The sequence below is a fragment of the Schistocerca cancellata genome, chromosome 5, assembly GCF_023864275.1.
Source record: "Schistocerca cancellata isolate TAMUIC-IGC-003103 chromosome 5, iqSchCanc2.1, whole genome shotgun sequence".
Classification (NCBI taxonomy): Eukaryota; Metazoa; Arthropoda; class Insecta; order Orthoptera; family Acrididae; genus Schistocerca; species Schistocerca cancellata.
In genome coordinates, this window is record NC_064630.1 from 37,509,706 (window position 1) to 37,535,631 (window position 25,926).

At 43.5% G+C, this 25,926-nt stretch overlaps 1 protein-coding gene across 6 annotated transcripts in view; it reads left to right on the forward strand.

Moving 5' to 3' along the window:
- LOC126188871 (uncharacterized) overlaps window positions 1–25,926 on the forward strand; it is a 164,910-nt gene that overhangs the window by 76,515 nt on the left and 62,469 nt on the right. For 4 of the 6 annotated variants that reach the window (XM_049930526.1, XM_049930525.1, XM_049930528.1 and 1 more), the window contains exons 11-13: window positions 1,791–1,920; window positions 5,962–6,110; window positions 8,251–8,334. In XM_049930526.1, the coding sequence (XP_049786483.1) occupies window positions 1,791–1,920; window positions 5,962–6,110; window positions 8,251–8,334 (363 nt within the window). Of the gene's footprint in view, window positions 1–1,790; window positions 1,921–5,961; window positions 6,195–6,276; window positions 6,532–6,620; window positions 6,751–8,101; window positions 8,335–25,926 lie in introns of all 6 variants that reach the window. The other 2 variants (XM_049930530.1, XM_049930529.1) reach the window with 1 other exon arrangement.

Sequence of the window (25,926 nt, forward strand, 5' to 3'; positions counted from 1 at the left end):
ACCGAACCCTCCGCAGCCGACGACCCATGCGTGTGCCAATGTTAGCACCACGACCTCGGTACGTACCACTGAAATGGGCACCTACCATCGACACTGGACACTGGTGCAGTGGCAGAGCGTTCCGTGGTCTGACGAATCCCGATACCTTATTCAGCAGGCGACTGGGAAGGGCGAAGCCGTCGTCTTTCAGGGGAACAGCTCCTTGATACCTGTACTGCGCGACAGAGACAAGCTGGTGGTGGCTCGATTATGCTCTGGGGAACATTCACCTGGACATCCATGGTCCAATGGAGCTCCTGCAAGGCACCGTGACGGCGAAGAAGTATCGAATACTGGTTGCAGACCACGTGCTTCCTTTCGTGGCGATCACGTTTCCCGACACCAGTGGCATTTTTCAGCAATATAATACGCCATGAGAAAAGTCCAGGAGTTTGATGTAGTTGGTTCGAGGAACACAGTGTGTCGAGTTCCAGTTGATGTGCTGCCCCCCCCCCCCCCCCCCGACTCGCCAGATCTGAACCTGATCGAAAACATCTGGGATGTGATTGAGCGTAGCGCCAGAGGTCATCGAGCCCCTATCTGGAACTTACTGGAATTTTAGTTGACTTGTATCTGCAGAAGAGGTGCCAAATCCCTCCAGCGACATACCAAGGTCTCGGTTGTCCAATGCCGCGACGCTCTCCGCCGCTGTTACCCGCGCCAAGTTATGTAGATGCCGATAATGTTGTGGCTGATCAGTGTAGTTCTTTCGCATTTCAACGATACACACGCGTTCAACTATTGCATGTCTTAACCCATATGCGAACAACAAATCTGTACAAATAGTCAAAATGAGAACGGTTTTACTTGCCGGTAACTGTTGCTGTCTACATCTGGTTACCTCATTTCATCATTCGAACACCTTTTAAATAAGGTTTCACCAAATGTCTTAAATATTAAGTCTAAAGACAAAATCATTTCATCGTCGTCAACAAATATAGACAGTGACCCAAAGGCGAATAATAAAAAAACCAACAGGACATAATATGCCTACTTGAATGTAGTTTACTGGTCGCATTACACAAATAGCATTAAAGTAGCTACCGCTGTATTGTACTCTAGAACATGTGTATGAACAATAGTTTTCCAAACTGGCAGGCCTACATCAAGAGAAACACCACCGTTTCCCTGCATCACGATCCAGCCGCAACCTCCAAGATGACCTGAACGACTTCCTGGCCCTCATCCCCGTCGACGAAATCGTCAACATCGTCCTCACCTACGTCGCCAACGATGCTGAGGTGCAGGCCGCCCTCCAGTACCTCATGTCTGACGAGTTCGAGAGCATCGTCGTCTACATTGACCAGCAGCCCGAGCTGTACGATGTAAGCATCGCTCCATTGGACACGTCGTCCACCTACGAGATGTTACATGACAAAGTTTCTGATTGCTCAAATTTTTCCACAGTTGCTGAACTTCCTCGAGGACTCGGGCCTTGACCCCTACGGATTCCTCAACATGATCCACGACTTCCTGGGCATTCCTCAGATCTCAAGACCCGCCAGCCGAATGAGGAGGAGCAGCAGGAGCCTCAAGTCCATGCTCGATGAGATCCTCGCCATCCTCCCAGTCGACGAGCTGAAGGCTCTCTACAACGAGAAGCTGGAGACCAGCCCCGACTTTGCTGAACTCATCAACAGGCTCAGCTCGGACGAGTTCCATGTAAGTCCCAATTACACTGGCACATCCTTGTCAATGTTTGTTAATCACTTCTCGATAAGATCAAATCACTTATCTTCTTGTTTTTCCAGCAACTGGTGCTGCGCGTGGGAGAGCTGGAGGCCGTGCAGAACATGATCCAGATGTTGAGGGACGCCGGTATCGACGTGGACGCCATCGCCGACTTCTTCAGGAGGATCTTCGGCTGGACCTCAAAAGAAAGTAAGTGCTGAATAGTGAACTTTTGTAATGAAAATAAAAGTTTAAATACAGGTTTACAATTTATGTTTAAGCGTTCTATGAATATGTGATTAAGTTACTTGAACCTAGTATTTGTTCTATTATCTATTTGAATGCTATGAACGCACGTCTAACAATGTCGTCACGTATGTGTTTTCCATACGTAATATCTAAGTTGGTGAGAGCTTCAGAGGAAGCATTATACAAAGCTTGACTAGAAAATGGGAAAGACGAATAGTTAGCATTAATAGATGAAATAGTGAAGGCAGCAAAGCATCAAAGAGGTAAAAAGACAAAGCGTAGTAGGGATCCTTGGATAACTCAAGAGATACTGAAATTAATTGATAATAAGAAAAAAATTTAAAAATGCAGCAAAGGAATCAAGTGCAAGGGAATACAAAGTTTAAAAAATGAGACTGACAGGAAGTGTAAAATTGCTAAGCAGGAATAGCTAGAGGACAAACGTAAGGATTTAGAAGCATATTTTACTAATGGAAAGATAGATACCGCCTACAGGAAAATTAAACAGGCCTTTGGGGAAAACAGAAGCTGCTGTATGAATATCAAGAACTCTGATTGTACGTAAACCAGTGCTAAGCAAAGAAGGAAAAGCTGAAAGGTGGAAGGAAGAGATGAAACCAATATTATAGAAAGGGAAGAGAACGTAGATCAAGATGAGATGGGACATACGATATGCGAGAAGAATTTGACAAAGCTCTGAAAGATCTAAGCCGACACAAGGCCCCAGTAGAAGACGATATTCCGTCAGAACTACAGATAGCCTTGGGAGAGTCAGCTATGACAAAACTCTTCCATAGGGTGTGTCCAAGATGTATGACGCAGGCGAAACACTCTCAAGACTTCACGAAAAATGTAGTAATTCCGATTCCAAAGACAGCAGTTCCTATAGATGTGAAAATTACCGAACTATTAGTTTAATAAGTACAACGCGAATTCTTTACAGGAGACTGGAAACACTGGTAGAAGCAGACCTCGGGGTAGATCAGTTTGTATTCCAGAAAAATGTAGGAATACGCGATCCAATATTGACCCTACGACTTCTCATAGAAGATAGGTTAAAGAAAGGTAAACCTACTGTTACAGCAATTGTGGAACTTCGACAATTCTGACTGGAATACTCTGCTTGAAATTCTGAAGGTAGCAGCGGTAAAATACAGAGAACGAAACGTTATTTACAACTTGTACAGAAACCAGACTGTAGTTATAAGAGTCGAGGAGCATGAAAGGGAGGCATTGGTTGAAAAGGAAGTGAGGCAGGGTTCTAGCCTGTCCCCAATGTTATTCAATATCTACATTGAACAAACACTAAAGAAAACGAATGAAAATTTGGAGTAGAAATTAAAGTTCAGGGTGAAGAAATAAAAACTTGGAGTTTGCCAATGACATTAGAATTCTGTCAGAGACAGAAAAGAACATGGCAGAGCAGTTGAACGGAATGGACAGTGTGTTGAAGGGAGGATGTAAGATGAATACCAACAAAAGTAAAACAAAGATACTGGGTTGTAGTCGAATTAAATCAAGGGATGTTAAGGGAACTAGATTAGGAAATGAGGCACTTGAAGTAGTAAATGGGTTTTGCTATTTGAGCAGTAAAGTAACTGACGATGACCGAAGTAAACAGTATATAAAATGTAGACTGGAAATTGCAAATAAATAATTTCTGAAGAAGGGAAATTTTCTATCACCGAATATAAATCGTCAGGAAGTTTTTATCAAGGCATTTATCTGGAGTGTAGCCATGTACGGAACTGAAACATGGACGATAAACAGATTAGATAAAAAGAGAATAGAATCTTTCGAAATCTAGTGCTAGAGAAGAATATTGAAGATTAGATGGGTCGATCACGTAACTAATAAGGAGGTACTGAACAGAATTGGGCAGACAACTAAGTTATGGCACAAGTTGACCAAATGAAGGGATCGGTTGATAGGACACAGTCTAAAAATGGCTCTGAGCACTATGGGACTTAACATCTATGGTCATCAGTCATCTATAACTTAGAACTACTTACACCTAACTAACCTAAGGACGGCACACAACACCCAGTCATCACGAGGCAGAGAAAATCCCTGACCACGCCAGGATAGGACACAGTCTGAGACATTAAGTGATGACCAAGTTAGTAATGTAAGGAAGTGTGTATGTGTGTGGGGAAGGGGGCGGGAATACTAAAAATCGTAGAGGGAGACCAAGAAATCAATACAGTAAGCAGAAAGATGTTGGTTGTGGTAGCTATTCGGAGACGAAGAGGCTTGCACAATATAGAGCAACATGTAGAGCTGCATCGAACCAGTCTTCCGACAGAAGACCACAACAACAATACCTGTAATCTGTAGAATAATATATGTAATGAATATTTAGATATGTACGTTCCACACTTATTCTCAACCACTGGACAGAGTTCAACGAAACCTGGTATGCATATAATTTACTGCATGGAAAGAAGCACAAGATGCACTGAGCAAAAGAAAGGACACGTATCTTGCATAGAGGTGAGAGTGTAAACGGGTTGACATAGAAGCAGATCTCGGAACTGCCTGGAGCAATTTCAACCACAGTGTTTATATACATTACTCATTACTTGTATAACAATACTGTGTGGGTACTATAACCCTAGCCCTCACCTGTAGGGTTGGGTGTCGAGATGAGGAGCTGTGGCGTGTACAAATATTCCATAACGACCTATACTGGTATTGCATCCGCAGCTTTTGGGGTCGCTAGCCTCAGTGGAGACAGTCCTGATGACGTTTCGCCCCTAGGTGTATGTGTGTAGGAAGGGCGGGGATGGGGGACACAGAAATACTGACATGTAATCCCATCTCTTTAACGCCTCAAGCAATTTCTACTAAATGTGGCACACGTAGGCCTATCATTGCAACACGCGAAAAGCAACTGCAACCCCCGTAGCGTCACTAAGGCAGAGGGTGCGATGAAAAGGGGTGAGACAAAAGCATAACTCAGGTACACCTGGAGCAATTTCAGTCAAATTTCGTAAATACATCACTTATGTATGTAAAGGTACTGTGTAAGTAAGATACCACTTTTGCCTTTAGGGATGTGTAAGGTGTATATGCATACATAAAAACGATATTTAAAAAAGTTCTGAAACGATCTACTGATGTTTACTTCCTGTAAGTAGATGACTTAGATTGTTTGTTAAGTATGAGGTGAAGTTAGTTCCTTATCTCTGCTGTTCAGTATGTCAACGACGTCGAGAGGATGAGCACTGGACCAAGCCATATTTTTATCAATGTGTTTAGGGATTGTTTCATCAAGCCACAGGGCTAAACACCATGAACAAATCTAACATCCACACTGGAGTTGTATGGCTAAAACCACGAGAGCGTCAGAGATATGTGTGTGCGACATACATGACGCACGCATACACGGACAAAGCCGTGGGTAAAATGGTAGTTACCTATAAATTATACAAAATGTTTGCTTTTCATTACAATCTTTCGTTCATTTTACGCTCTTACGAACACAAACCCGTTTATATCTTAAATAAAAATTTAGAACAATGCAAATCTTTCAAACTTCTTAGTCTGTCGCCAGGTTGTGTCATCACTTTACAAATGAATACTTGGGGTTTGTGCTCAACCTATTCACTGTGGTGATAGTTTGTACTGGTGATAGAAGGTTACAGACACAAGGGAGAAAGTGAAAAGCATTTCCAGAACGTAGTCACTTCTCTTAATTACCTCTTAGTTAACTGAAAGTATTTTACATCCCATTAAATATATGGATGACACTGATGTTGGGTGCAAATTAATGAGCTACCACTAATACACCATGCCGTTACCCCACCAGACTGTTGCACAGTTCGGTGTGTTGATAGAATAGAAAAACCCATGGAGCTTAAGTGCATGCGTTCTCGGAACGCATGGTTACAAATGGGTAAAGGATTACTCATACAGAATTGTTATACATATTGTATCCACTGATTGCTACACAAATCGAAACCAAGATCTGGCTGTAATATTTATTACGCATTTTTACAGCACCCTACACCACATTCAAGATGATCCAGCGGTTCCCAGTGCAAAAATCCAGCCGCAACCTCCAAGATGATCTGAACGACTTCCTGGCCCTCATCCCCGTCGACGAAATCGTCAACATCGTCCTCACCTACGTCGCCAACGATGCTGAGGTGCAGGCCGCCCTCCAGTACCTCATGTCTGACGAGTTCGAGAGCATCGTCGTCTACGTCGACCAGCAGCCCGAGCTGTACGATGTAAGCATCGCTCCATTGGACACGTCGTCCACCTACGAGATGTTACATGACAAAGTTTCTGATTGCTCAAATTTTTCCACAGTTGCTGAACTTCCTCGAGGACTCGGGCCTTGACCCCTACGGATTCCTCAACATGGTCCACGACTTCCTGGGCATTCCTCAGATCTCAAGACCCGCCAGCCGAATGAGGAGGAGCAGCAGGAGCCTCAAGTCCATGCTCGATGAGATCCTCGCCATCCTCCCAGTCGACGAGCTGAAGGCTCTCTACAACGAGAAACTGGAGACCAGCCCCGACTTTGCTGAACTCATCAACAGGCTCAGCTCGGACGAGTTCCACGTAAGTCTCAATTACAATGGCACATCATTGTCAATGTTTGTTAATCACTTCTCGATTAGGTCAGATCACTTATCTTCCTGTTTTTCCAGCAACTGGTGCTGCGCGTGGGAGAGCTGGAGGCCGTGCAGAACATGATCCAGATGTTGAGGGACGCCGGCATCGACGTGGACGCCATCGCCGACTTCTTCAGGAGGATCTTCGGCTGGGCCTCAAAAGAAAGTAAGTGCTGAATAGTGAACTTTTTAATGATAATAATGTCTAAATACAGGTTTGCAATTTCTGTTGCTTCATTCTACAAATATACGCTTAATTTACTTGAACCTAGTACTAGTTCTATAATCTGTCTGAATGCTGTGAACGACACAAAAATATACTACTGACTTCATGTACTAACGATATCTTGACTTCTGTTTTCCATACATAACGCCAAAACTATCTGTAGAAGAATACAAGTAATGGATATTTAGGTGTATATATTCCACATGATATGCACGGCCATTGGATCGATTTCATCAAATCCTGGTTTACTGATTTACTATACAGGTTGAGACAGAAGCAGACCTTGGAACTTTTTGGAGCAATTTCAACCAAATTTTTCATGTGCGTTACTCATTATTTGTATAAAAATACTGCATGGGTGATATAACTGCAGCTATCACCCATAGCGTTAGGTGTGGATATGAGAACCTGTGCCATGTACAAATATTCCATAATGACCATGCCTTATGGCTGAACACCACAGATAAATCTGACATCCACCCTGAAGTCGTATCGTGGAAACCAGCTGACAGTCCAACATACATGTGCGTCATATCTAATGCAAGCGTACATGGGAAAAGATAAGGGTAAGAACCTAGTTACTTAGATAACATAAATGGTTCTAAATGTTAGGTTTCCATTACAGCCTCACGTCTATCTCTACGCTTGTATGGACACGAGTCCGTTTATAAATAAAAACTTTGGACGAAGCGTAGCCTCACATTTATCTCTACGCTTGTATGGACACGAGTCCGTTTATAAATAAAAATTTTGGACGAAGCGTAGTACTGATGGCATTATTATTAACGTTAGGCTCAGCGAAAACTGTAAAATTTTCGAACTTCTTAGGCTGCCACTACTTTGCGTCAACTGTTTTAGTACGACTGTATGGGGCGTGTGCTAAGCCTCTTCACTGTGGTGATGATTTGTGTTGTTGGTAAAGGTGAAAGAGACAAGAGAGAGCGTAAATTCTTTTTCCAGACCGTAGAGATCTCTTCCTAAATAGCACCTAGGTAACTGAAAGTATTTTACACCCATTCAATATATGGATGTCATTAGTGTTGCGTGCAACTTCATGAGCTATCAGCAATACATTCTTCACTTACCTCTTGAGATGGCTGCTCAGTTTTATGTTTTGTAGCAATAGGCAAACCCCACAGATTAATTAACTGCTTTCTCGGAAGGCAAGGCTGTAACCTTCAACAAAATCACGTCCATGATGAATAACTGTCGTACAACTTGTATCCATCGATTGTTATATAGAATCAAACCATGGTTATTGCAGTAATAGTTATTTCGCATTTTTTTACAGCACCCTTCGCCGCATTCAAGATGATCCAGCGGTTCCCAGCGAAAAAATCCAGCCGCAACCTCCAAGATGACCTGAACGACTTCCTAGCCCTCATTCCCGTCGACGAAATCGTCAACATCGTCCTCAACTACGTCGCCAACGATGCTGAGGTGCAGGCCGCCCTCCAGTACCTCATGTCTGACGAGTTCGAGAGCATCGTCGTCTACATTGACCAGCAGCCCGAGCTGTACGATGTAAGCATCGCTCCATTAGACGCGTCGTCCACCTACAAGATGTTACATGACAAAGTTTCTGATTGCTCAAATTTTTCCACAGTTGCTGAACTTCCTCGAGGACTCGGGCCTTGACCCCTACGGCTTCCTCAACATGATCCACGACTTCCTGGGCATTCCTCAGATCTCAAGACCCGCCAGCCGAATGAGGAGGAGCAGCAGGAGCCTCAAGTCCATGCTCGATGAGATCCTCGCCATTCTCCCAGTCGACGAGCTGAAGGCTCTCTACAACGAGAAGCTGGAGACCAGCCCCGACTTTGCTGAACTCATCAACAGGCTCAGCTCGGACGAGTTCCATGTAAGTCCCAATTACACTGGCACATCCTTGTCAATGTTTGTTAATCACTTCTCGATAAGATCAAATCACTTATCTTCTTGTTTTTCCAGCAACTGGTGCTGCGCGTGGGAGAGCTGGAGGCCGTGCAGAACATGATCCAGATGTTGAGGGACGCCGGTATCGACGTGGACGCCATCGCCGACTTCTTCAGGAAGATCTTCGGCTGGAGTTTTTGAGTTCTTCTCTTCAGACGTCTGCTCAACCAAAGTTAAATTTTCCAAAATATCCTGAATTTTCTCGATCTGCGATGTAAAAGCGACGTAATAAAGGATCATCTGCGTTGTACGACATTTCTTAATTATTATTGTGACTCAACTTCCTGCCACATCATAAAATGACATTCCAGATAATCAGGGACAATTTTATAGTACATTTTGAAGTTAGTATAGTTGAGGAAGATGAGAAATGTGACTGTCACCTCCGGCATACAACCTAATCCTCTAAACCAGGCTTAAACCATCTGAGTTTAACTTCCACAAGAAACGTTACAGTGTTTGGGTTCTTCGTTCCTCATGTAACATGAGTCATTCAGGTATGTTGCAGTAGTAAGAAAGAAAATAGCTTTCGCATGATGTGTCACCAACACAGGTCAATGAAACTTGGGCCATGCATAAAAGAACTGCTACAGTATAGTACAGTACAGTACAACACAGTACGGAAGGTAACTAAAAGAAATACGCTGCGAAGCGTAGAGAAATGACACTTCTTACTGAAAAGGCAGTAATTACATTGAATTCAGTGCGATTCATGATGGCTTCCGGGACACTGCTGATTCGAGCATGCTTCCTCTCCTTGCTGCCCGACTTAGTAAGCGACTTTGTTGCAAAATGTGGCACAGGATTCCTCAGAGGGTGTGTGATCACCACGGGCAGCAATGATTGCACCGCAACATGTCGCCACACTGGCCACAAAGTTGGTCAGAAGGCGGTGAGGCATTCCGTTGCTCCACCAGCGAGGTTAACTGCTGGATGGTCGTTAGTACACGCTGACCTGCTACAATACGCTGCATCCCATACATGCTATATGGGATTTAAGTCGGGGAAACGGGCAATACAGGCAATTCGCTGAATGTCCCCTCGCTCCAAGAGCACCTCCAGAAAAATGCAGTCAGATCCGAATTCACCGTTGAAACGACGCAAGCGGAGGATAAGTTCAGTGTCACAATAACGTTAATCAGTGAGTGAATTGTTTTCAAAGATTTGTCATTGTGCAAAGAGCAAAGGGATTGTACCAACCAGGGGTGGGGTCGCGTGCTCTTCTCGGATCAGAGCACATTCAGTCTGCTTACCGATTCCGGACGCGCCACCATGTGGCCGATACGTACGAACACGTAAGTCGCCCAGGATCATCGTCGAGCATTATTGTACTAGTGGTCCAGGTGTCGTGATGGGGAGGTATAATGTTGCATGGGCGTACCGACCTCCAAATCCTGGAGCATGGTGCACTGATCGATGAACGCCATCTGACTCTGCACTCCTTCACTATGTGAATCTTTTCAAGGGTGTACTCGGGCCCAGCTTCATACCCGACCGCATCGAACAGGTACGTGTAGGAGCACTTGGATTGAAAGGATATTGGGCAAATGGACTGATCTGTCCGTTCCCTCAGGCTTAAATCCCACAGAGCACTTGTAGTGTACGTTGGGCAGACGTCCTACAGTATTTCCACAGGCACCATCGACCATCCACCAGATGTCAATCGCACTGGTGGAGGAATGGAACGGCCTTCCACAATAACTTCTAACAAACTTCGTGGCCAGCATTGGAGGACGTTGCAGAGCATACTGTGCCGTCTGTGGTGATCAGCATCACAGGAGACCATCATAAATCGCCATGACTCCAATGTTATTGTTTTCTTTGTCTAAACGTGTCATTCCGGTTCTTCTAGATTAGATTAGTACTTGTTCCATAGATCATGAATACGACACTTCCTAATGATGTGGAACGTGTCAGGTTAATAAAAGGTGTCTATACAAGATATTACATTAGACAAAATATTACATGACACTCAATAGTTTTTTTTTGTGGAGGTTGGGAAATTACCCACTTACTATATCCAAAAATCATCTAATGAGTAGAAGGAGTTGCCATTAAGAAATTCTTTTAATTTCCTTTTAAATGTTATATGGCTATCTGTCAGACTTTTGATGCTATTAGGTAAGTGACCAAAGACTTTTGTGGCAGCATAATTTACCCCCTTCTGATCTAAAGTTAGATTTAACCTTGAGTAGTGAAGATCATCCTTTCTCCTAGTGTTGTAGCCATGTACACTGCTATTACCTTTGGATTCGTTCGGATAGTTAATAACAAATTTCATAAGTGAATATACACTCCTGCAAATGGAAAAAAGAACACATTGACACCGGTGTGTCAGACCCACCACACTTGCTCCGGACACTGCGAGAGGGCTGTACAAGCAATGATCACACGCACGGCACAGCGGACACACCAGGAACCGCGGTGTTGGCCGTCGAATGGCGCTAGCTGCGCAGCATTTGTGCACCGCCGCCGTCAGTGTCAGCCAGTTTGCCGTGGCATACGGAGCTCCATCGCAGTCTTTAACACTGGTAGCATGCCGCGACAGCGTGGACGTGAACCGTATGTGCAGTTGACGGACTTTGAGCGAGGGCGTATAGTGGGCATGCGGGAGGCCGGGTGGACGTACCGCCGTATTGCTCAACACGTGGGGCGTGAGGTCTCCACAGTACATCGATGTTGTCGCCAGTGGTCGGCGGAAGGTGCACGTGCCCGTCGACCTGGGACCGGACCGCAGCGACGCACGGATGCACGCCAAGACCGTAGGATCCTACGCAGTGCCGTAGGGGACCGCACCGCCACTTCCCAGCAAATTAGGGACACTGTTGCTCCTGGGGTATCGGCGAGGACCATTCGCAACCGTCTCCATGAAGCTGGGCTACGGTCCCGCACACCGTTAGGCCGTCTTCCGCTCACGCCCCAACATCGTGCAGCCCGCCTCCAGTGGTGTCGCGACAGGCGTGAATGGAGGGACGAATGGAGACGTGTCGTCTTCAGCGATGAGAGTCGCTTCTGCCTTGGTGCCAATGATGGTCGTATGCGTGTTTGGCGCCGTGCAGGTGAGCGCCACAATCAGGACTGCATACGACCGAGGCACACAGGGCCAACACCCGGCATCATGGTGTGGGGAGCGATCTCCTACACTGCCCGTATACCACTGGTGATCGTCGAGGGGACACTGAATAGTGCACGGTACATCCAAACCGTCATCGAACCCATCGTTCTACCATTCCTAGACCGGCAAGGGAACTTGCTGTTCCAACAGGAAAATGCACGTCCGCATGTATCCCGTGCCACCCAACGTGCTCTAGAAGGTGTAAGTCAACTACCCTGGCCAGCAAGATCTCCGGATCTGTCCCCCATTGAGCATGTTTGGGACTGGATGAAGCGTCGTCTCACGCGGTCTGCACGTCCAGCACGAACGCTGGTCCAACTGAGGCGCCAGGTGGAAATGGCATGGCAAGCCGTTCCACAGGACTGCATCCAGCATCTCTACGATCGTCTCCATGGGAGAATAGCAGCCTGTATTGCTGCGAAAGGTGGATATACACTGTACTAGTGCCGACATTGTGCATGCTCTGTTGCCTGTGTCTATGTGCCTGTGGTTCTGTCAGTGTGATCATGTGATGTATCTGACCCCAGGAATGTGTCAATAAAGTTTCCCCTTCCTGGGACAATGAATTCACGGTGTTCTTATTTCAATTTCCAGGAGTGTATATATTGTGAGGCTACAGTGAAGATTTCTAGCTCTTTAAATAAGTGTCTGGAGGATGATCTTGGATGAGCTCCAGCAATTATTCTGATTACACGCTTTTGTGCAATGAACACTCTTTTACACAATGATGAGTTACCCCAGAATATGATGCCATACGAAAGCAGAGAATGAAAATAGGCGTGGTAAGCTAATTTACTCAGTTGTATATCGCCAAAATTTGCAATGACCCTAATAGCATAAGTAGCTGAACTCAAACGTTTTAGTATATCCTCAGTGTGTTTTTTTCCAGTTCAACTCCTCATCAATGCATACACCTAGAAATTTTGAATATTCTACCGTAGCTACCGATTTCTGATCGAAGTCTATATTTGTAATGGGGTCATTCCATTTACTGTGTGGAACTGTATATACTGTGTTTTCTCAATGTTTAATGAGAGCCCATTTCCAGAGAACCACATAATGATTTTCTGATAAACATCATTTACAATTTCATCAGTTAATTCTTGTCTCTCGGGTGTGATAGCTACACTTGTATCATCGGCAAAAAGTACCAGCTTTGCATCTTCGTGAATATAGAATGGCAAGTCATTAATATATATTAAGAACAGCAGAGGACCTAAGACCGAACCTTGCGGCACCCCATTCTTGATTGTTCCCCAGTTTGAGAAATCACCAGTTTTTTGCTTATTATGTGAACTCTTTATTTCAACTTTCTGCACTCTTCCAGTTAGGTATGATTTAAACCATTTGAGCACTGTCCCATTCATACCACAGTACTTGAGCTTATCTAGAAGTATTCCATGATTTACACAATCAAAAGCATTTGATATATCACAAAAAAACCCAACAGGTGACTTCCGGTTACTCAGAGCATTTAATATAGCATAAGTGAAAGTATATATAGCATTTTCCGTTGAAAACCCTTCTGGAAACCAAACAGACATTTTGTTATAACTTTATTTTTACAAAGGTGTGAAGCTACTCTATAATACATTCCTTTTTCAAGAATTTTGGCCGAGGCAGTCAGAAGAGAGATTGGGCGGTATTTGTTGACATCAGACGTATTCCCTTTTTTATGCAGTGGTACAACAATGGCATAATTCAGTCTATCTGGGAAAATACCCTGCTTCAGAGAGCTATTACATATGTGGCTAAGAATCCCACTTATTTCTTGGGAACAAGCTTTTATTATCCTGCTGGAAATGCCCTTAATCCCATGTGAGCTTTTATTCTTGAGAGAGTTTATTATCTTCCTAATTTCAGATGGAGAGGTGGGTGGAATTTCAATTGTATCCAATGGAGTGGGTAAGGCCTCTTCCATCAACTGACTTGCTTCTTCTAATGAATATTTAGATCCTATTTTCTCTACAACATTTAAAAAATGATTATTCAAAATGTTTTCGACTTCTGGCTTGTTGTTTATCAAGTTTCCATTCCCTCTGATGGTGATGCCATCATTCTGTACTCTTGGTTATCCTGTCTCCCTTGTAATAATATTCCAAACTGTTTTGATTTTGTTATCAGAGGTATTAATCTCAGACATGATGCACATGCTTCTGGACTTTTTAATAACCTTTCTTAATGTAGCACAGTAGTTTTTATATTATTTGGCTGTTTCTAGGTCATTACTCTTTCTTGTTGTTGGATACAGTTCCCTTTTGTGGTTACAAGAAATTTTTATTCCTTTAGTAAGCCAAGGTTTTTTGTATAGCTTTTTATAATTAGATTTAACTACTTCCTTGTGGAAACAGTTTTCAAATTCTCTTACAAGTGTATCATGAAATAAGTTATATTTTAAATTAGCATCGGGTTCCTTGTACACCTCATCCCACTCTAACTGCTGAAGATTTTCTCTGAAATTTCTAATTGTTGACTCATTAATTGAACGCACAACTTTGGAGGGTAGTTTTGAATTACTGAATGGAGCTATGTCATATACTGTAACTAGCTGAGCATCATGATCAGAAAGTCCATTCTCAACAGAATATTCTCATTGGATATTTCTTTCAGTCACCTTTTGTATTATTCTATAGCAGTTCTCTCTATGTATCGTTCAAGTCTCATCGAGCTATATTGTTTGGTAGTGACACATCACGCGGAAGTTTTGCACATCACTGTATCTTGCATTCTGATATCCACATATTTTTTAAAATGGAAATTATAAGCTTCAGTCGTGTGAATGCCATTTTAAATATATTACATTTCCATTTACTATGGTGCAAGTTTAGTACGTTTCTCCATTCTTCTACACCGTATACTTCCTAAACGTGACTTCAGTGGCGAAGTAGTAGATTTATGTTCCAAAAACAATACAGTGAAAGGGCCTGTTACGCATCCTGCCGAGATGGAAAACATAATACAGTCAAAGAATCTAATTCCCTTTCATCTCTGTTCAGAATTACCCACGAATATAATTTCTGTTCCTTTTTTGGTTCTATCCTAAAAACTGAAACGTCGATTTTTCACATTAATCTTCGATTAAAACCACAGCCTAATTTTGGTCTAGTTCTCCATCTTCGTAGTAAACGTTAGGGCGTAGAACACTTGTTAACTGGTTGACGTTTTGACGCTGATCTATTGCAACACTTTAGTTAAGCACATTATATAATGTGACCGCACGGCCGAGGTATTTAATGATAAATATCTGTTGTCAAGCAGACGAGTAATGCTAAGAGTGAAAGCAATTCCTTTGAGAGTCGAAGATTCAGCGGATGAGCAGGAGAGCTTGTCGAATTCCTGTGTTGAACGTAAATGCGTGAAGACACAGTACGTAATAAGTTACTGCCATAAACAATTCGCCCCACGTGCAGTATCTTGTTATCACGCTAAACTGCAGTCTGAGTCCGATTACCACTGGTATTAAATTTTCTCCAGTACTTGGAAATAATCTTCAAAGTATTCACATTCACATCGGCATTTTTGCAACTGGCTTTAAGAAAAGAATAAAGGGGATCTTTCACCCAATTAAAAATTTTATTCATAGTATATTAACCGAGAAAGCATGGGAGAAATGATTATTAGTATACCATTGTGGGTAGTACAATTGGTCCAACTCACCGTTCCTGCAATGTAAAATGTGTGCAGTTAAAGTTATCTGTTGTTTCCTTAAAAACAGTTATTGCCAATTCTTAGAGTGTTTTCGTGGCACAACAGTATTCTTTAATAGATATAGGTCTTACTTTTGGGAGCTTTTCAGATATCACTGGCGCTTCATATACACTCCTGGAAATGGAAAAAAGAACACATTGACACCGGTGTGTCAGACCCACCACACTTGCTCCGGACACTGCGAGAGGGCTGTACAAGCAATGATCACACGCACGGCACAGCGGACACACCAGGAACCGCGGTGTTGGCCGTCGAATGGCGCTAGCTGCGCAGCATTTGTGCACCGCCGCCGTCAGTGTCAGCCAGTTTGCCGTGGCATACGGAGCTCCATCGCAGTCTTTAACACTGGTAGCATGCCGCGACAGCGTGGACGTGAACCGTATGTGCAGTTGACGGACTTTGAGCGAGGGCGTATAGTGGGCATGCGGGAGGCCGGGTGGACGTACCGCCGAATTGCTCAACACGTGGGGCGTGAGGTCTCCACAGTACATCGATGTTGTCGCCAGTGGTCGGCGGAAGGTGCACGTGCCCGTCGACCTGGGACCGGACCGCAGCGACGCACGGATGCACGCCAAGACCGTAGGATCCTACGCAGTGCCGTAGGGGACCGCACCGCCACTTCCCAGCAAATTAGGGACACTGTTGCTCCTGGGGTATCGGCGAGGACCATTCGCAACCGTCTCCATGAAGCTGGGCTACGGTCCCGCACACCGTTAGGCCGTCTTCCGCTCACGCCCCAACATCGTGCAGCCCGCCTCCAGTGGTGTCGCGACAGGCGTGAATGGAGGGACGAATGGAGACGTGTCGTCTTCAGCGATGAGAGTCGCTTCTGCCTTGGTGCCAATGATGGTCGTATGCGTGTTTGGCGCCGTGCAGGTGAGCGCCACAATCAGGACTGCATACGACCGAGGCACACAGGGCCAACACCCGGCATCATGGTGTGGGGAGCGATCTCCTACACTGCCCGTATACCACTGGTGATCGTCGAGGGGACACTGAATAGTGCACGGTACATCCAAACCGTCATCGAACCCATCGTTCTACCATTCCTAGACCGGCAAGGGAACTTGCTGTTCCAACAGGAAAATGCACGTCCGCATGTATCCCGTGCCACCCAACGTGCTCTAGAAGGTGTAAGTTAACTACCCTGGCCAGCAAGATCTCCGGATCTGTCCCCCATTGAGCATGTTTGGGACTGGATGAAGCGTCGTCTCACGCGGTCTGCACGTCCAGCACGAACGCTGGTCCAACTGAGGCGCCAGGTGGAAATGGCATGGCAAGCCGTTCCACAGGACTGCATCCAGCATCTCTACGATCGTCTCCATGGGAGAATAGCAGCCTGTATTGCTGCGAAAGGTGGATATACACTGTACTAGTGCCGACATTGTGCATGCTCTGTTGCCTGTGTCTATGTGCCTGTGGTTCTGTCAGTGTGATCATGTGATGTATCTGACCCCAGGAATGTGTCAATAAAGTTTCCCCTTCCTGGGACAATGAATTCACGGTGTTCTTATTTCAATTTCCAGGAGTGTATGTCTATGGCAATGTTTTCATTTTGGGTATAGTTAACGAGTACACGTCAACGCGCATGATATGGATCTTACAAGTTGCAACATTACTCCAATACACGCCGTACACTTGTCTTCCACAGATTTCTCGCTTTCTATCTAGGAACCAAGGCCTGCCGTCTGTTTTGCAGTTCGAGTAATCGTTTCATTTCATATCTTCAACCCTCGTTACTCCTACGTATCAATACTAAACGAGGATCTCCAGATGAGAGTCATTAGTCTACAACCAAAGGCTATTACATTTTTATATTTAGTGAAATATGCAACATAACATTTCTCAACATTTATAGTTTGTTGCCACTGTACACACCGGGTAGATGTTCATTCATATTTAAGTTAGATACCTCTGCAATTGTTATTGGATAACAGCGTCTCATACACTGTTGCGTCATCTCTGAGAAGTTATCAACTAATATCATATAATTTGATATGTGCTTGCATTGTGAGAAATATCAATTTGTTTAGTACGTTCGCCTACATAAGTATCTTTGCATGCCTGGAGACATGAGTGGTCCGTATTTTTTGGCTACCAGAAGTAGTACTATCGAGAACCTCTTATCGAGAGCCTGTACCTCTTATATGCTGGTAGAGCTCGGTGGAGCGAGTGAGTCAGAGGCAGAGAGAGAGAATTGTGTCGCTACTGACTGAGGAACCTTGTTTGAGATGCTCCCTGATGTGATTGAGGATAAAGAATGATTTTGAGATGATTTCGTAGACAGACAAAGTTACATGAATATAGTTTTTATTTGCTGCAAGCGCTTACTGTGAAGCATTGTAATGTAAAGATTTTATTTTGTTTAACAATGTCTATATATTGGTACCAACGGTGAACTATCAGGCATGTGTTCTATTTCTCTCTCCCACTACTGTAAGTTAAAATGTTTCATTAGGAAAGCAAAGAGTAAATTTTAAGTTAATTTAAATATTGTGCGTAAAAGTAATTTTGTGGCGTATGATAATGCTGAGGAACAGTTATAGTTCATGCTAATTCGAATCACTTCCACGCCATTAAAAGAATTTAATATAATATCCTAATACTCTTCATTCATTTGCAGACATTTGCCAGGAGCTAGTGCTCACTCTTAAATGAAAATGAAATCTGGTTAAACTTGCAATGTCACGCCCTGCACTATTGCACGGACAATGAGCAGTGTTTCCAAACAGATAAAAAAAGTTTAACTCACAAAAGCAGCTTGAAGTTAGATAAAGCGGTTTCCCGCGCAATGGTTCATTTCAGTTACATGCAGTTCGCCTGTTCATACTCTTGCAGCATGCAGGTAATGTAGATCCGAGTTATCCGTTGGAAGGAGAGAAATCATTTTAGGGCATAAATGAACTTTTTGAGAGAAATTAGAAACAGTTTTCATTCGCAAAATTTTCATACGAATTCAGTAGATGCGTTTTTCTAATTCGGCACAGTTTCAAGACGCAACAGTTAGCTACTGTGTGCTACTGTTTCATGACATAGGCTTTCTGCGCATTATCAATGACGATTCTTTATGCTCAGTCTCGTTTACAGATAGGTTCAGTTAAGATTAATTGGAATAACACTTACTGAAAGTAATTTACACAGTTAATGTTCGTGTTCACAAGCATGGTAGCAAAGGCGATTCTAGCTCAAAGTACATAGGCGACAATGTAACCGGAATTTACAAGTCAGATAGTTTCTAAGTAACACAATGATTGCCATTATTTTCACTCAGTTATAATAGTAGAATTATAGTTAAAAGTTTCCAATTCTTCTAAGAGCTTTCTACGCATGGCGCTGCGTAAATGGTACACCAGCCCATCGGTTCGTTCCACCGCATAATCAGTGTTACTACCTGTGATTTGTGCCAGACTTCTTTCGTTTTTCTAAATATTTACTTGCTTTCACTAGCCACTCTACTGCCACAGATTCGAAAATTTTCAAATATCTATTTCTAATTTTGTTTGGGAGGCTCTGTTGGTTTTCTGTAATTTGATACAAAATGACGTTGAATGAGTTTCCATGTTCGAGCTGTAGTGGTATTCTAGTAGATATACTGATTTTTTCTTTTCCGTTTAGCTGTATTTGTCATTACCTGCTTGAATGAAGTCTACATCTACATATACATCTACATTTATACTCCGCAAGCCACCCAACGGTGTGTGGCGGAGGGCACTTTACGTGCCACTGTAATTACCTCGTTTTCCTGTTCCAGTCGCGTATGGTTCGCGGGAAGAACGACTGTCTGAAAGCCTCCGTGCGCGTTCTAATCTCTCTAATTTTACATTCGTGATCTCCTCGGGAGGTATAAGTTGGGGGAAGCAATATATTCGATACCTCATCCAGAAACGCACCCTCACGAAACCTGGCAAGCAAGCTACGCCGCGATGCAGAGCGCCTCTCTTGCAGAGTCTGCCATTTGAGTTTGCTAAACATCTCCGTAACGCTATCACGCTTACAAAATAACCCTGCGACGAAACGCGCCGCTCTTCTTTGGATCTTCTCTATCTCTTCCGTCAACCCGATCTGGTACGGATCCCACACTGATGAGCAATCCTCAAGTATAGGTCGAACGACTGTTTTGTAAGCCACCTCCTTTGTTGATGGACTACATTTTCTAAGGACTCTCCCAATGAATCTCAACCTGGTACCCGCCTTACCGACAATTAATTTTATATGATCATTCCACTGCAAATCGTTCCGCACGCATACTCCCAGATATTTTACAGAAGTAACTGCTACCAGTGTTTGTTCCGCTATCATATAATCATACAATAAAGGATCCTTCTTTCTATGTATTCGCAATACATTACATTTGTCTATGTTAAGGGTCAGTTGCCACTCCCTGCACCAAGTGCCTATCCGCTGCAGATCTTCCTGCATTTCGTTACAATTTTCTAATGCTGCAACTTGTCTGTATACTACAGCATCATCCGCGAAAAGCCGCATGGAACTTCCGACTCTATCTACTAGGTCATTTATATATATTGTGAAAAGCAATGGTCCCATAACACTCCCCTGTGGCACGCCAGAGGTTACTTTAACGTCTGTAGACGTCCCTCCATTGATAACAACATGCTGTGTTCTGTTTGCTAAAAACTCTTCAATCCACCCACACAGCTGGTCTGATATTCCGTAGGCTCTTATTTTGTTTATCAGGCGACAGTGCGGAACTGTATCGAACGCCCTCCGGAAGTCAAGAAAAATAGCATCTATCTGGGAGCCTGTATCTAATATTTTCTGGGTCTCATGAACAAATAAAGCGAGTTGGGTCTCACACGATCGCTGTTTCCGGAATCCATGTTGATTCCTACATAGTAGATTCTGGGTTTCCAAAAACGACATGATACTCGAGCAAAAAAAAATGTTCTAAAATTCTACAACAGATCGACGTCAGAGATATTGGTCTATAGTTTTGCGCATCTGCTCGACGACCCTTCTTGAAGACTGGGACTACCTGTGCTCTTTTCCAATCATTTGGAACCTTCCGTTCCTCTAGAGACTTGCGGTACACGGCTGTTAGAAGGGGGGCAAGTTCTTTCGCGTCAGAGAGTAGGTCAACATGGTTACTATTTTTTCGACAATTTAATGAAGTGTTTGAGTCAGTCTTGAAGGCACCAACAAATTACTTGCGAGGTGCACACGGAATATAGATTTTATAAGCCTGCTTCAGGAGTATCACTAAGTAACTGTGTTTTGCAAATTATGCTTCCTTGAGTAGCTTTTAGTCTGAAGTACGAGGTGCATTCAAGTTCTAAGGCCTCCGATTTTTTTCTAATTAGCTACTCAACCGAAATCGATGAAACTGGCGTTACTTCTCGACGTAATCGCCCTGCAGACATACACATTTTTCACAACGCTGACGCCATGATTCCATGGCAGCGGCGAAGGCAGAATGGGAGTCTATTTTGACCATTGGAAAATCGCTGAGGCAATAGCAGCACGGCTGGTGAATGTGCGGCCATGGAGAGTGTCTTTCATTGTTGGAAAAAGCCAAAAGTCACTAGGAGCCAGGTCAGGTGAGTAGGGAGCATGAGGAATCACTTCAAAGTTGTTATCACGAAGAAACTGTTGCGTAACGTTAGCTCGATGTGCGGGTGCGTTGTCTTGGTGAAACAGCACACGCGCAGCCCTTCCTGGACATTTTTGTTGCAGTGCAGGAAGGAATTTGTTCTTCAAAACATTTTCGTAGGATGTCCCTGTTACCGTAGTGCCCTTTTGAACGCAATGGGTAAGGATTACGCCCTCGCTGTCCCAGAATATGGACACCATCACTTTTTCAGCACTGGCAGTTACCCTAAATTTTTTTGGTGGCGGTGAATCTGTGTGCTTCCATTGAGCTGACTGGCGCTTTGTTTCTGGATTGAAAAATGGCATCCACGTCTCATCCATTGTCACAACCGATGAAAAGATAGTCCCATTCATGCTGTCGTTGCGCGTCAACATTGCTTGGCAACATGCCACACGGGCAGCCATGTGGTCGTCCGTCAGCATTCGTGGCACCCACCTCGATGACACTTTTCGCATTTTCAGGTCGTCATTCAGGATTGTGTGCACAGAACCCACAGAAATGCCAACTCTGGAGGCGATCTGTTCAACAGTCATTCGGCGATCCCCCAAAACAATTCTCTCCACTTTCTCGATCGTGTCGTCAGACCGGCTTGTGCGAGCCCGAGGTTGTTTCGGTTTGTTGTCACACGATGTTCTACCTTCATTAAACTGTCGCACCCACGAATGCACTTTCGACACATCCATAACTCCATCACCACATGTCTCCTTCAACTGTCGATGAATTTCAATTGGTTTCACACCACGCAAATTCAGAAAACGAATGATTGCACGCTGTCCAAGTAAGGAAAACGTCGCCATTTTAAGTATTTAAAACAGTTCTCATTCTCGCCGCTGGCGGTAAAATTCCATCTGCCGTACGGTGCTGCCATCTCTGGGACGTATTGACAGTGAATGCGGCCTCATTTTAAAACAATGCGCATGTTTCTATCTCTTTCCAGTCCGGAGAAAAAAAATCGGAGGCCTTAGAACTTGAATGCACCTCGTATGTACGTCTGAAATCGAATGTCATTTTACGATATGTGGTTGATGGTGTACGACATATCACCAACTGAAATTTTCCCAAGCACTATTCCTTTTGAGAATTGTGTGTGTGACGAATGCCTGCGAATCCACACCTGTGTCTACATCCGTGCTCCGCAAATCACTGCGAAGATCGTGGCAGATGGTACTTCCCACTGTACCAGTCATCAGAGATTCTTCCCGTTCCATTCATGGTGCCTGGGAAGAACGACGATTTAAATGGTTCTGTGCGTGCTGTAATCAATCTATTCTCATACTCAGGATCCTTGCAGGTGCCATACGTGAAGGTTTATGGCATATTCTTAGTCGTTATTTGAAACCAGTTCTTGAAACTTTGTAAGTAGGCTTGTAACATTCTCATCTGTTTCCTGCTATTGTAAATAATCCCCTTTCACTGTACTCGGACAAAGATGAGTGAGCGCACTGTGTGAGTCGTGGATAAGATCCTTGAATCCGTGTTTAGTTGTATCTGTGGTTCATTTGGAGGTCAGTCAGTCTTGCAGCCCCGGTCATTCTTATTTGAGACTTTGTAGCGAGCATTTGAGCTTTTCAGAGAATGAGATCTTTTTTGTGTGAACCTGGGAGAAATTATCTAGAAGACTTTATTATGGAGAGGGAAACTCTTTTATAATACTTTCTCGTTCTTTATACTGATGGACAAAATTTTGGAGGATTTTAAAGGTAAGGAAGGCATTCGCAAGAATGAAATGTTTGTTTGTCAGAACTATTAATTAAAGGAAATCTTTGTCCTTCAGAGAATTAATAATTTTTATAATTAATCTCAATTTAACTTCTTTGTTTTTAATTATGTCACGAATAACTCAATTGGATGAAATGTTCTTTTCTTTCTTTTCTTTTTCTTAAGAGAATTTTGTAGTTATTGGAGTCTTGTTTTTGTCAATAATCAGAGTGTGATGTCTCAAGAAGGATTTTCTGTCAAATTAAACCCAATTTCACGATTCGTAGTAACGTTTTGAATATTTTGTCGGGTGCGTGTTGCTCCTTACCACACGAAGTCACCGATTGTTTCTGACAAGCAAAAAGAAAGAAATCAGTAGTGGGCAGTTTATTTCCCTTCTGCTGCTGCATCTGCTGATCTGTATTTGCTTTCGATAACGTCAGTAGTTCGGACACCAAACCAGCTTGCTGAGCAAGAGGTAAGTGACTTTTATTTCAGGACAAGCCTCACCTTCCATTCTTGAGCGGACAGCGTGTAGTCGGGATCGTCGGGTATCGTGTTAGCAAGGAGATTAGTTTCAGTGAACAGTGTCGGTAATTTCAAACAGTTATTTTCTTCCGAGTAGAGCAGTAATTTATTTTTGTGGATATTCAAAGTCGAACACTTCACTTCGTATCAAGTATCTTTCACGATGTGTTTCGGTAATGAATTTTAGTTATACAGTTTCCATTGAGCACACAATTAGTTCCTTTTGCCACTTACTTAGATTCAGTTTCTTTATTTCAAATTTTGCATATCACGAAGTTTAAAGTTTTATTTCACGGCACCGTTCACATGCGCAACACAGGGACAACCAGCAACTGAATACGTTATCCAAAGGGCACGTTACATGAGGAGAAAGATTCTGAACTCAATATACTCAGTTTTATTACAAACAGACAAACTTTTATAGAAAGCTCACACACTTCCTGGGGATAGTTTCCGCCTGTCTTCAAAAGTCTGCCAGTTGAGTTTCTTCCGCTTCTCTGTTATCTCTGTGACACTCCAACGGGTCAAACAAATGTTTCACCATTGGTGCTGTCCTTCTCTGTAAACGTTCAAGTAACTCTGATAGCCTTATTTGGTACAGATCCCACAGTTATTTGTAAAGAGGAAGTTTCCCTTATTTTAAAATCATCTCTACGACATGAGATATATCTTGGAGGAATAATACGTTTCTTCTTTCGTCTTGGAATGTTGAATGTTGAAATTTTAAAAGAAAGTCAGCTCCTCGCTTGGATGTCTTGAGCTGGTAAACCATTTCTGCGACGCTCTATAGGAGCTGAGCAAACAAGTTTGTGACGATTAGTGCAGCTCTTGACTGAATCTTCTCTTCCTTTAAGTCGTCTTTTCCAGTTATCTCGGACGAGTGAACGTAACTAAAGGAGCTGTCGAACTAAATTTTGTAAGCACAGCCTTTGTTTATGAACAGTGCTTCCTGAAGATTCCTCCAGTGTTTTCCTTAGTGTTGTATCTGCCATCGCCTCACCACTCGCCTTGGTAACTTGCTCTAAATGTTCGGAAATGTAAAATTTTCCGCTACAAAAAACGAAATAACGTAGTACCTTATGAGAATAATATCAGTGAGTCACTGCTGGAATCAGCCAACTCATACAAATATCTGAGTTTAACACTTTGTAGGGTTATGAATTGGAATGATCACATAGGCCTAGTTGTGGGTAAAGCAGATAGTGGACTTCGGTTTATTGGCATAATACAGGGCTATTACAAATGATTGAAGCGATTTCATAAATTCACTGTAGCTCCATTCATTGACATATGGTCACGATACACTACAGATACGTAGAAAAACTCATAAAGTTTTGTTCGGCTGAAGCCGCACTTCAGGTTTCTGCCGCCAGAGCGCTCGAGAGCGCAGTGAGACAAAATGGCGACAGGAGCCGAGAAATCGTATGTCGTGCTTGAAATGCACTCACATCAGTCAGTCATAACAGTGCAACGACACTTCAGGACGAAATTCAACAAATATCCACCAACTGCTAACTCCATTCGGCGATGGTATGCGCAGTTTAAAGCTTCTGGATGCCTCTGTAAGGGGAAATCAACGGGTCGGCCTGCAGTGAGCGAAGAAACGGTTGAACGCGTGTGGGCAAGTTTCACACATAGTGATGTGAAAGATTCAGTGTTTAAACCTCCTCTACCAAGAAACGTGCCAGAACTGCGAGCTCGCATCAACAATGCTTTCGAACTCATTGATCGGGACATGCTGCGCTGAGTGTGAGAGGAACTTGATTATCGGCTTGATGTCTACCGAATCACTAAAGGGGCACATATCGAACATTTGTGAATGCCTAAAAAAACTTTTTGAGTTTTTGTATGTGTGTGCAAAGCATTGTGAAAATATCTCAAATAATAAAGCTATTGTAGAGCTGTGAAATCGCTTCAATCATTCGTAATAACCCCGTACTTGGGAAGTGCAATCGGTCTACAAAGGAGATTGGTTACAAATCACTCGTGCGACCGGTTCTAGTGTATTGCTCAAGTGTGTGGGACCCGTACCAGATAGGACTAACAGGGGATGTTGAACATATACAGAGAAGGGGAGCAGGAATAGTGACAGGTTTGTTTAATCTGTGGGAGAGTGTCGCAGATATACTGGAGGAACTGAACTGGAAGACTCTTGAAGATAGAGGTAAACTACCCCGAGAAACTCTACTAACAAAGTTTCAAGAACTGACTTTAAATGATTACTCTAGGTACGTACTGCAACCTCCTACGTATCGTTCATATAGGGATCGTGAGGGTAAGATTAGAATACTTACTGCTAGCACAGAGGCATTCAAACAACCATTCTTCCCGCGCTCCATAATTGAATAGAACAGGAACAAACGTAGCCTCTAACATGCACTTCACAGTGGTTTGCAGAGTATAGACGTAGAGATGCAGGTAGTCGTTGCATCTGGTACTGCTGTCGTTAGAGTGCGGCGCTCTAGGTCCAGAACATGAGCTTACGTACACAGCGAGTGACCAAAAAAGACATTGTCCCTGCTTG